The sequence below is a fragment of the Cavia porcellus genome, unplaced genomic scaffold, assembly GCF_034190915.1.
Source record: "Cavia porcellus strain 051 isolate PalLab524CR breed Dunkin Hartley unplaced genomic scaffold, mCavPor4.1 scaffold_3, whole genome shotgun sequence".
Lineage (NCBI taxonomy): Eukaryota > Metazoa > Chordata > Mammalia > Rodentia > Caviidae > Cavia > Cavia porcellus.
Genome location: NW_026947486.1, coordinates 38,155,084 through 38,167,571, shown reverse-complemented (window position 1 = coordinate 38,167,571; position 12,488 = coordinate 38,155,084). Strand labels below are relative to the sequence as shown.

The 12,488-nt window shown below is 38.7% G+C and overlaps 1 protein-coding gene across 5 annotated transcripts in view; it reads right to left on the bottom strand.

Moving 5' to 3' along the window:
- Nucleotides 1–12,488, bottom strand: part of Taf1 (TATA-box binding protein associated factor 1) — a 66,679-nt gene that overhangs the window by 31,582 nt on the left and 22,609 nt on the right. For all 5 annotated transcript variants that reach the window (XM_063246072.1, XM_063246073.1, XM_013153674.3 and 2 more), the window contains exons 19-25: nt 8,425–8,574; nt 7,954–8,073; nt 7,510–7,685; nt 6,388–6,566; nt 5,355–5,568; nt 4,256–4,421; nt 2,052–2,263 (exon numbers count right to left, since the gene is read on the bottom strand). In XM_063246072.1, the coding sequence (XP_063102142.1) occupies nt 2,052–2,263; nt 4,256–4,421; nt 5,355–5,568; nt 6,388–6,566; nt 7,510–7,685; nt 7,954–8,073; nt 8,425–8,574 (1,217 nt within the window). The remainder of the gene's footprint in view (nt 1–2,051; nt 2,264–4,255; nt 4,422–5,354; nt 5,569–6,387; nt 6,567–7,509; nt 7,686–7,953; nt 8,074–8,424; nt 8,575–12,488) is intronic.

Below are 12,488 nucleotides of genomic sequence, written 5' to 3'. Positions count from 1 at the left end.
AAAATTTTTATAGCATGGATAATAAAAGGAATTAAGTTGTGTTACATATCAACTCCACACAAGCAATGTAAGCATGTACCAACAAAGGGGGATTGAGAGATGGGGAAGAGAGAGACAAACTTCCCCCAAGGAATATAAACATTATATACTATATGCATATACTAATAAACTAAACTAAAACAAACATATATTTCCTAGTTCTGTTCACCAAAAAAGCTTAGAAATAATGACATCTCAATGGTAAGATCAGATCTAAAATACCTCTAAATACCATTCCCTCCAAAAAAAGAACAAGGTTCCTTAAGAGAAACAGCTGGTTCTAGGTCTAAGACAAGGAAAATCCACAGTTCCAGGAAGCAGACATTCTCAAAGATTTATAGGGTCATTTCAAAAGAATACAGGATTTGGCTTTAAGTCAAATTTAGGACATTAGACACCAAAATTAATGATGTTGTCAGGAGTGGTGGCACATGCCTATAATCCTAGCACTTGGGAGGCTTAGGAAGATCGCTATGAGTTCAAGGTCAGCCTTGGCTAACAGTGAGCTCAAGGACAGGCTTAACTACATAATGAGACCTTTTCTCAAAAAACAAAAAAACCAAAAGATGCTAATTATAGTACACTAAATTAAAGGAAAAATTTCAGAACCCATAGTAATACTTTAAGGGAAAGATAGAAGCTTTTCTTTGTAGAAAAATTCCAGCTATTGTTGAGAAATGTTGGATTTAGAAAACCCACCTTTTTTAACCCTCAGTGAAATAACTGAGGGAGCAATCATCAATGAGTGAACTACTAAATTTAGAAGACTAGTGTATTGTGTTCTTTCTTCTTTTTTTTTGGTGTTTTTTAAAAAACTATTTATTTATTTATTCTTTTTGAGACAGGGTCTTTCCATGTCATTCAGGCTGAACTTGAGCTCACTGTATAGTCCAGGCTGATCTCAAACTGGCAATAATCCTCCTGCTTCAGCCTCCTGATGGGATTACAGGTGTATGCCACCACACCCAGCTCCTGCCTCAGCCTCCCAGAGTGTTGGGATTATATGCATAATCACCTTACTGTATATTCACCTTACTGTTCACTTTACTCATAATTTAACTTAGTTCTTTGAACTTATTAATAATAACTACTTTGGGGGCTGGGGATTTAGCTCAGTGGCATAAGTGCCTGTTCGATCCCTGGTACCGGTAAAAACGAAAAAGCAAAAAAAAAAAAAAAAAAAAACTACTTTGAAATTTTTGCCTATTAAACTATCTGGTGGTTCACACAAGTGTGTGTTGTCTGGCTTCTTTCTGCACAGGGTTTTCTTCCCTTAAGCTCATTTGTGTAGCTCAGGCTCGTCTTGAACTTGCAAGGATCCTTTTGTCTCAGCCTCTTGAGTGCTGGGATTGCAGGTATTTTGGTGTTTTTGAGACAGGGTTTTGTTATGTAGTTCATGCTAGCCATACGTGATCTTCCTGCATCAGCCTTCCACATGCTTGGATTACAGGTATGTACCACTGTGGCCAGCAAAATTGTTTTCTTTCAACTTTTTTATAGGTTTGGAATTTTCAAACTAAGCAAGAAAAATCCTAAAACTTCTCCATTTTATTGTCAAACTCCCTGAGGCTAAAAGACATATGTATATATAGTTTTTGTTTTCTCAACCTTTTTGGACAATCTATTAGAACAGACATTAGGGATCCTGCAATTATTACAAATGCCTAGAAGCAGAATAGGAAAAGAGAATTAACATCTACTGGCATCTACTATATGCCAGGCACTGAAATATTGTACTTTACCCTCTCATCATACCTCATTAACTAAGCTGGTAAAGAGTGGTTTTATTTTTATCTACAAACTAAGACAGAAATGTTAGGTAACATGCCCCAGGGCAAGTAGTACAACCTAGTGAATGTTGCTATTTTCATTACTGGCAAACATTATTGCGCAAACTCCAAAGTTCTTGTATCAGTTCCACTTCAGAGAACACTATCACATCTATCCCTGCCACTCCCCAAAATCATCAGCCTCTAACATATCTCTCCCATACAATTTCCTGCTGCTCTTACCTCTCAATTAACTGTTTCCCCAAGACAATCTTGGTCCCTTCAACCTTGATAAGTTCTTCATTATCATTATGAATGACTGTCTTTTCCAACTCCTCTTCCTGTTCCTCTGTCATGGCAACGGGATTGGAAGGTGGAGCATTTGTTTGGTAATAAAGGGGACAGAATTTGTTTGTCCTCATGTGCCCAATGGCACCGCATGCTCCACATTTTAGCTATAAAAGGAAAAATATCAACATATCAAGATATAAGCAGGCTAAAATATGTCAGAGGTAAGCAGATGAAGAAAAAGTAAAGGCAAAAGAGAAACAAGGACAGTTTCAGAACTTTCATTCCAATAGAATGGTTATACATCTATATAGATGCCACTGGACAAAAGTCTAATAATGGAAATGACACATAAAAGATAAAATCCAGAGACTAAATATTTCTTTAAAAAAAAAATCAAGTGAGGAATAAAACCAAAAAGATTTTGATGAACTGTGAAATATTAAATCTGCAGGTCAATGGTAACTGACATCCAAGCACAATGAGCTATCCAAGGTAGAATTTCATAGTTAAAAAGGAAAAGGCTCAATGGTATCAAATCTCCGTCTCAGTTTTTCAATCAAGTGGCTCTGGTATACTACAACTCAGTTTCATTATAAAATGGGACCAACTTCATATCACAATAATCTAATATCACATATATAAAGGAACATTAAACATTTAATGACTTAAGTACATGTTAATTGCATATTACATTTGTTGAATACAAAAAGTGCTTTCCATGACTTACTTTAATACAATACTGTGACAGACTATTTATTTTTCTTTTTGAGACAAGTGTCTCTCTATGCAGTTCAGGCTGGCCTTGAGCTCACTTTGTAGCACAGGCTGGTCTCGAACTTGAAACAATCCTCCTGCATCAGCCTCCCAAGTGCTGGGATTATAGGTGTGAGCCACCACACCTGGTGAGAGACTATTATTTTATAGAAAACAGGTTTAGACAGATAAGGTCACCAAGCTACTAAGTGGCAAACCAGAACTGAATCCAGATCTTGTTTCCAAATTCATGGCTCTTTCCACTGTACCACAGTGGCTTCATCTTATGGTGCCCTTTACAGTCACACTGCACAGTAATGCCTAAAGTCCTAAATTGCTTTTTGTTTGTTTTGTTTTGGTACTGAGGATTAAACCCAGAGCCTTCACACTAATCTATATTCTAAGCCCTTTTATCTTTTGAGATAGGATCTTGCTAAATCACTAAAGTGCCTAGATTGGGATTGAATTTGCAATCTTTCTACCTCAGTTTCCCAGAATGCTGGGACTAGACATGTACCACCATGCAGAAGTCCTCCCTAAGTACAAAACAATTTAAATCCTATATGTTTTAGTTTTGTTGCCTTTTGCCCATAATACTGGGAATTGAGCCCGGGGACACTCTTGAACTACGACCCCAGCCCTCATTTTTTATTTTGAGATCACTGCCCAGGCTGGTCTCAAACTTGTCAGACAGGTGCTATGCCACTGAGCTTTTATCCCTGGCCCTTCAAACTTGTCATCCTCCAGCTTCAGCTTCCTGAGGAGCTGGGATTACAAGTGTGTCTCATGGTGCCTGGATTGTTGCTTTTTAAAATATGTGTAGTTTTTTAAAAAGCAGGAGATATAGCTTAATGGTAGCATGCTTGCCTAACATACATGAGCCCCTAGATTTTACCAGCGGTTTTATTCTGCTTCCTCTAACAGGGCAACAGACAATTCCAAGGCAAAAAAAAATTTTTTTCAAATAAAGTATAAATGACATCTGATGAAAACAGTGACACCAGGCTGGGTCTGGTGGCAGTGGAACCACTCACACTATCACTGATAACATCCAAATTGCCACAGCAATGCAAACTAGCTTCCCACAATACCGCTGTCATTCTCAGTAAGGGAGGATAATGAAAACTAAGGAAATCCGGGTATGGTGGCATACTCCTATAATCCCATCAATCGGGAGGCTGAGGCAGGAGGATTGTTGCAAGCTGGAGACCATTCTGGGCTACAAAGTGAGCCCAAGGCCAGCCTGAACAGCATAGGGAGACCCTGTCTCAAAAAGGCAATAAAGAAAGAAAGAAAGAAAGAAGAAAGAAAGCAAGCTAAGGAAAAAGGTATGCTTGCTTGGTTTTGTTAGTGTTTGTTTTGTTTTGTTTTGTTAGTTGTGATTTATCCCACATTACACTTACTTTTAGATCAGGACGCTCCTTCATTTTTTTGGGCTTCTTCTCAGGGGGACCCTTAAGCTTCTCTTTTTCCTGGTTCCGCTTAAGCCTCCTTAACTGTTCTTGAATCCTCCGTCGCTCTTTTCGCATCTCTTCTCGATGCTGTTCATCAAAAAGGGCAAATTTTCGACTGAAGAGAAGGGGAAAGATCATAGGACCATAAGAAACCTAAACCAAGAAAACTGTCCTAATAGCTAACATCACAGAATTAAAATAATCAACCAGGCTGAAATAAAAGGGAGTATCTGTCATTCTCAACACTCTTGCTAGTCAGCCCTTCATCTGAATAATTACTTTTTTTTAAGAGTAGGAAAATTTATTTGTGAAAAGGAATAGCTCCTGAGACAGGAGGTGTCCTACATGGGTTGCCAATGAGCCTCTCTCTCAAAGGAAGTTTTATAAGAGCAAAATCATAAGGCAGGTACAATGTAGGTCAAAATTATGATCAATCAATTAAAATTACAAGTATAGTTGCTTAGGCAACATTGATCTAATGGTAGCAAGGGTATATGGGTGACATCATTAACCTTGGCCAATAACCTATGTGTTACGTCTTGTTTTTAGTCTTAGTCCTAGTGGTCTTAGTCTTAGTAGGTGGGGGAGGATGGCCCACCCCTAATAGGGTAATGGAAAATCTCAAAAGGGTGACATCAATAATCCCAAGTCTCCATTCATCCTTTAGGGAGGTATATAAAACACTGAATTTTAATCTTCAGAAGTGCCTTCAGCCACAGTCCTAATGCATTCTCATCTCCTCATGGGCCTATTACATTTCTACCTTGCATAGTTACTTCTTATAATAAGTACTAAGCAATCCCTAACTTTACAAACCAAACAGCCAAATGCAAAAAACACTGGCAAAATATGATATGCCTTTATTTTGTAGCAAACATGAATTTTCCTGGTGATATGGCTCTGTTCAAACCCAAAGATATATATGATTCCCAATTATGATAGATTTCTAGGGACAACTATGCAGAATCCTGTACCTAAAACTCAAGCAATGATCTCTTCTCCATTATTATTCTCACTATCATAATTGAAAGTGGTAAACAAAACTCACATGAATTCCTCATCCTTTGTGGTGCGTATACGCACATAGGCATCTATGACAGCTGGTTTTCGGACTGTCTCACAGCGAACATACTCTTTCCCTTCTTCATCTCGAAATGTGCGATAAATCTTGAGACAGCGACCAGTGGCAGAGGAGTTAAGGCTAGTCACAGAAGCTGTATCATCATCCCTGTGATTGTTTCCTGATGCTGCTGAGCCTGCTACTGCAAGGCAGAAAGAGATTTCTAAACATTTCTCCTTCCACCTAAGTGGCTGTTTTCTTGGTGTTGAATGGAGACATTGAATTCAACATGCCACAGAACTATGACTTTAAAGAAAGCATGGGGGGAGGGCCCAGGGCTTTATCTCAGCAGCATGGCAAATGTGAGGTCGTGAGTTTGATCCCCGGCACCAAAAAAAAAAAAAAAAAAAAAAAAAAAAAAAAAAAGCACCAGGGGCTGGGGATAAAGGTCAGTGGCCTGGTGCCTGCCTGGCAAACTTAAAGTCATGAGTTTGATCCTCAGGATCCCCCCCCCCCAAAAAAAAAAAAGGCATCAAAGTCACTACCAGCTCAGTCCAACAAGACTGACTTGTCCTTTCCTGGTTTCATTTTACCACTGTTAGTTTTCATCTTTATAAACACAAAAGTTACCAAAAATCCTCAAAGAACTACATGTCTGCAAGAGGAAATAGAGAAGTAGCAGTTACATTCTGATTTCTCTCAGTAACAGGGCAATAGAAAATTCCAAGCAAGAAGTTGATGATAAAAACACCCAAGTGAGTACCCAGAGAAGAAAAATGACATCATAAATACATGTCCAGAATATTAAGGCCTACTATGTATTTCTCAAAATTTGTATTTTTTTGAGACAAGATCTCACTATGTAGTACAGACTGCTTTTGAGCTCACTAGGTAGCCCAGGCTGGTGATCCTCTTGCTTCTCTGCCACCTGAGCATTGGGATTACAGGTATGTACTACCACACTAAACATCTTATGCTTTTTGATCCTTTTTTTTTACCTCTGTGAAGTCACTATCCTTACCCAGTAGCATTCTCTGTAGCTCCTTCCGCTCCTGCTCCTCACGTTCACGTGACAGCTGAGAACTGGTTTTCTTGTTCTGCAACATGTTCTCAATATTCTTTCCCATTTCTTCAAAGTCACTGTCTTCAGCTGAGCTGCTGTCTGTGTCAGTTGATAAGACTTCAGTTGATGACAAAACCCTAAAAAATATTAAATTAAGACAAAGAAAACCACAAAAGTATAGAGACAGCTAGAGAGAACAGGGTTGTAGGCAAAAGTAGAAAACTGGAGAATCAACCTTAAAAAAGCATACTCAAAGTCCACTAAGAAGCTGGGCATGGTGGCACATGCCTATAATTCCAGTACTTGGTAGACTGAGGCAGGAAGATTGCTGTGAGTTCAAGGCCAGCCTGGGATACATAAGCTAGTTCAGGGCCAGCCTGCACTACACAGTGAGTCCTTGTCTCAAAACAAAACAAAACAAAACAAAACAAAACAAAACAATAAATAAATAAAAATCCACTAAGAAGTACCATAGGACCCTTTATAGGAAAACTTTATTAATAGTTTTCACAGATATTTAGTCAATGAGGAAAGTTTACAACATTGCTATAACTTGTACAACTCCTGGAGAGGTGAGATACCAGCATACCAGTCACTTAAAAAAAATTTTTTTACAATGCTCATTTTTAATGGCACATCACTATTTATCTCACAACTAAGCTTTCAGAAAAAAACCTCTGTCACCTGTTACTGTTGTTACACAGCTGTGAGGTCCAGACCAAGAAGACAGTAAGAGTTGCCCTGGAACCTAGACCTCAAGCCTATCAATTCTTGACATTCACACAATTTATGCCAAACTGTTTTCAAGGGAACAGGCATTCTAGCAGCACTATAATAAAAATATACTACAGTAGTATCTCAGATACCAGATTACCTAGTCATATTCTTAAGTGATCTTCTCTTCATTATAAAACAGGGAACAGAGGCTGCAGATGTAGCTTGATAGCAGAGAACTTGCCTAGCATGTCCAAGCGTTTGGGTTCAATCCTCAACATCACAAAAATAAAACTGAACTAAACAGTATCTGGGACCTTTCTCCTTTCCAGCTTGAATTTTCTGCAGTACATTAAAATAACATACTTGTTCTGTAGGTCAAAGATGCGTTGGCATTCTTCTTTGTAACGCTCTTGATGTTCAGCAACAGAAAATCTTGATCCACGGGCAAATTTACTCATGGGGCCCTCTCCAGAGCGGGCCTGTTCCGTTGACATTGTGCGCACTACATCAATCACTTCCCAGCGGGACAACTTTTTAATCTATGAGACATATGCACAAATTAAAATATATGTATTAGGGATTTTAAAGGACAAAATGAGGTATGTGATTAGTGACAGATAAAACAAAAATTATCCAAAGCAGAGTAAACAGAAAAGTTTCAAGAAAGGTAACTCCTGAAAAGTATCTAGAACCTATCATAATCCATACCACAAAGTTCTCTAGATAGTTCCTTACAACTGCCTGCTAGCCTCTCCCCCCATACTCAAAGCTTCCAAGAGTTCCCAAGTTTCCCTCTTCCACACCCACCTCTTCCTCAGGCACGCCAAATTTACGCAGAAGTTGCTTGGCATTTTTCAGAGAAAGGCGACGAAGATCTGCATCTGTTCCAGTCACTGTCTTCTTTACTGGCTGAGGTTCTTTATCATCCTACCTCAAACAAAACCCAGTTAGTATCCTAAAGTTGAACTGGAGTTTGAAGCCAGGCCCTTTTACTGAACTACATCATCAGCCCTTTTTACATTTTATTTTGAGACAGGGTCTTACTAAATCCCTAAATTGCCCAGATTACGTTTGAACTTGTGATTCCCTCCTGCCTCAGCCTCCTAGAGTGCTGGAATTTCAAGTGTGTATCACCATACCCAGCACTAAGAAGTTGAACTATTCATATTAGGTGTCTAACTCATTCTACCAATTCCATTGCTTTCCAGATCCTCCACACCATCTCCACTTCTAAGTACTTTTTAAATTTTCTCCTCCTAGAAATCCAGACAATCTTACCTTCTGCTGTGTTGGTTTGTTTGGAATTTTCACGTAGGAGAATCCTTCACCACAACCTGTGGGATCTGCCACCCCAGTCACCTCCAGTAGACACTTGCCCTTCATGGCAGCAATGAAAGCTCTTGTGGTGTTCCAAGGAGCAGTACGAACCTGTATAAAAAAAATTTTGAGGGATATAAGAAACCACTGTTCTATGTTTAGCCATTACCTAGAAAGGTAGAATAATTACAATGAATAATTTCATACTTTCTTAATGGCTATGTAGTACTCAGCTTTCTTCTTCCCTGTGGTACTTAAAACATGGTATTAAATAGAAATCAAATCATGATATTAAATAGAAATCAAGAGTTCAACCAGGTTAAAGAATAAGAATGGTGGTGTTGGGGCTGGGGATTTAGCTCAGCGGCATAAGCGCCTGCCTTGCAAGCAGGTAGTCATGAGTTCAATCCCTGGTACCGAAAAAAAGAATAGTGGTGCCTTTCAGCCCTATATCCCTAAAACTTAAGTGAATGAGCACTCTCAATCATAGTATTGCCCCCATATTCACCATGCTCACAGCTAGAAGGATAACTGCATTGGATTATCTAATTGTTCAGGTAGATTCTTTAAAATATAGTTTGCTTTCAAAAGCACTGGTCCCAAATCTAGTAGCATTAAACCAATGCCCATTCTACCTCTGTCACTGGTCTGGTCAAAAAGTATTTACCGGAGCTGGGGATTTAGCTCAGTGGCATAAGCACCTGCCTTGCAAGCAGGTGGTTGTGAGTTCAATCCCTGGTACCGATAAAAAAAAAAAAAAAGTATTAATGAACCTACAAAAACATTTGAGAATTAAAATAAGGGGTCAATGTGCTTATCTACACAGACTAGTCAAAAGCACACATGACCTGTATGAGGCCCTGGGTTTGATCCTCAGCACAGGGGAAAGAAAAGAAATATACCTGATTGGCTAGAAAATGGTTAACTCTCTATTCAAGATTTAATTATGAAGGCTAATCAAAATAATTGTTAATTTACGCAATTCTTCCACTAACTTTTCATTTTCATCTCAAAAGTATAAGATGTTTTATTTTTAACTGATATATAATAAAAAGCTGCATAAATTAATGGGGTATCATGATGTTTGGATATATCTATGTATTGTGTAATGTTTTAGATTAAATTTATCTCCTCAAATATCTATCATTTCTGTACACTGAAAACAATCAAGATACTTCTAGCTTCACTCTGACCTCATCTTGTGCTTCTTTTTATAGACATTTACTCCTTTAGCAAATGGTTATTGAATAACTACTATATGATAGGGATTACTTTTTCATGGACCTTATTCTGAGGTGAGGGAAAACAACAAGTTCAATAATACTACATGATCAGCACCATGATGAAAGTAGATGTGGGCCAGATGTACATATTTGGGGGCTGAGGTACAGGATCATTTTGAGTTCAAGACCAGCCTGAACTACATAGCTAGTATTTGTCTCAAAAAGGAAAAAAAAAAAAGGAAGGAAGAGATACAATATGCACACAAAGAAGGGAAGGATAATCATCCGATCTGAACCCAGAGAATAAGATCCAGAGTCAGGATCAAGGGCATGATGTTGTACACTGGTAACACCAGCACTTGGGAAGCTGAGGCAGGAGGATCGCCATGAGTTCGAGGCCAGCCTGAGTTACACAGTAAGCTCCAGGCCACTCTGAACTACACAAGGGGATCCTGTCTCAAAAAAAAAAACCCTCCCCCAAAAGTCGGGAAGCTTCTAGAAGAATACAATTTGCAGATGAAGTTCATATAATACAGAAACAAAAGTATTTCGGGTAAAGGGGTAACTGTTTAAAAACTCTCAAAGGCAGGAGAAAGAAATTCAGAAAACAAATTTCAGTACGTTTAATGGTTACAGACAGGCAATGACAGGAGATGGAATCATGTAGAGCTTTGTAAATCATATCAAGAATATCTTTTTTAAAAAAATGAATTGGACATGGTGGCACATGCCTGCAATCCCAACACTTGAAGATGGAGGCAGGAGGACTACCATGAGTTTAAGGTCAGGTTGGACTGTATAAACCCTATCAAAAAAAAAAGGATGAGATAGAAGACAGAGAAAGTTTCTGGATAGGAAAGTTACATAATCAAATTTTTGTTTTAAGAGAGATCATTCAGCTCTTCGGGGTGCAAACAAGGGACAGTCACATGGTAAAAAAGAACCTTAATCTGTACCTTGTAACTACCTCGAAATGACTCAAACTGGATCTACATATTTTTTTGAGACAGAGTCTAAGTCACTAAGTTCTTAGACTGAATTTAAACTTGCAATTCTTCTTTCTCAGCCTCCCAGAGTGCTAGGTTTACAGGCATATATCAGCAAACTCAGTCTATTCTGCATATGTGTATGAGGAATTTAACCTAAGGCCTCTTTCATGCTGGCCAAGTACTCTAACACTGATCTACATCTCCAGCTCTCAAATTGGATCTAAAGGTTAAAATCTATAGAATGCAACTTTCTCTTTCACGTGCTCTCTTGCAGTTGACACACACAAAAAAATTAAAAATATAATAGAAAACACAGAAAAATTCTTGTAACTGAGGGTCTGACAAAAATTTCTTAGGTGTAACACCAAAGCCAAAAGTAACAAAAGAGGACAGGTATGGTGGTGCATGCCTACAATCCCGGCATTCAGAAACTGAGGTAGGAGGATCAAGGCAAGTTGGAGGCCAGTCTGGGCTACCGGGTGAGTTCAAGGCCACCTTGAACTACACAGTGAGACCCTGTCTCAAAACCAAACAAAAAATCAAACCAAAACAAACCAAAAGAGAAAGAATGCTGACAAGTTGAACTTTTGCTCTTCATAAGACATTTTTTGTTGTGTTTTGGCTTTTTTGAGACAGGATCTTGCTATGTTGTTCAGGCAGACCTTGAATTCTCTTTATAGTCCAGGCTGCCCTCAAACTGGTGGTGATCCTCCTCCCTCAGCATACAGTGTGTTGCGCTTCAGGGTGTGCATCACCATGCCCAGTTCGTAAGTCTTTGTTAAAACAATTAGAAGACAAGCCACAGACTGGGAGCTCTGAAAATCATCTAGATAATAAAGGATTCATGTAGAAAAAGAACCCTTGGCCTAGGGATATAGCACAGTATCTTGGCAAGTGTGAGGCTCTGGGTTCAATCTCTAATAGACACACACACACCCCAAGCAATTTTGCTGGGCATGGAGGTGCACATCCACAATCCCAGCACTTGAGAAGTTGAGGTAGGATTGCCACAATCCTACCTCAATGTCAGCCTGGGCTACATAGTAAGTTCGAGGCCAGCTTAGATTGCATAGAGAGATTCTGTCTCAAAAAAAAAAAAAAATCAAGCAGTTAAAAACAATGTACATCAAAGCAAATTACAAGTGGAAAAAAAGCAATGTACAGAAGAGCTATCTAGGTTAAAAAAAACCAAATGAAAAGACATCCTTAGTGGTTAGAAAAATGCAAATAATTTCTTTTTTCTGAGTTGAGGTCTCACTATTTTGTCCAGGCTGGTGCAGAAAGCCTAGGCTCAGGAGATCCTCCTGCCACAGCCTACCCAGTAAATGTGACTGCAGTCACATAACACAATACCTGCTTAGAAAAATATAAATTACTCAGCACTTGGGAGGCTAAGACAGGAAGATCACTGTGAGTGTGAAGCTGGCCTGGGCAACACAGTGAGCTCAAAGCCAGCCTTAACGACATAGTGAGACCCTGTCTCAAAAAAAGAATAAAAAGCAAATTAAAACCAGTGAGAGAACACATAATACCTAAGTGGGCCATTAAAAAAAAGGAAATAACAAACATTGTTGAACATGTAGTGAAACCTGAATACATTTCCACATTGCTGACAAAAATGTAAAATAATATAACCCCTGCAGAAAACGTTTCTCCAAAGGTTAAACAAGGAATTACTGTATCGTCACTCAGCAATTCCACTTTCATGTATCTATCCAAACAGAAAAAGAATATAAAATAGCTTTGTTCATAATAGCCCAAAATTGGAAATTAAAATGTTCTTCAAAGGTTACTAAACCAAATGTGATAGTAG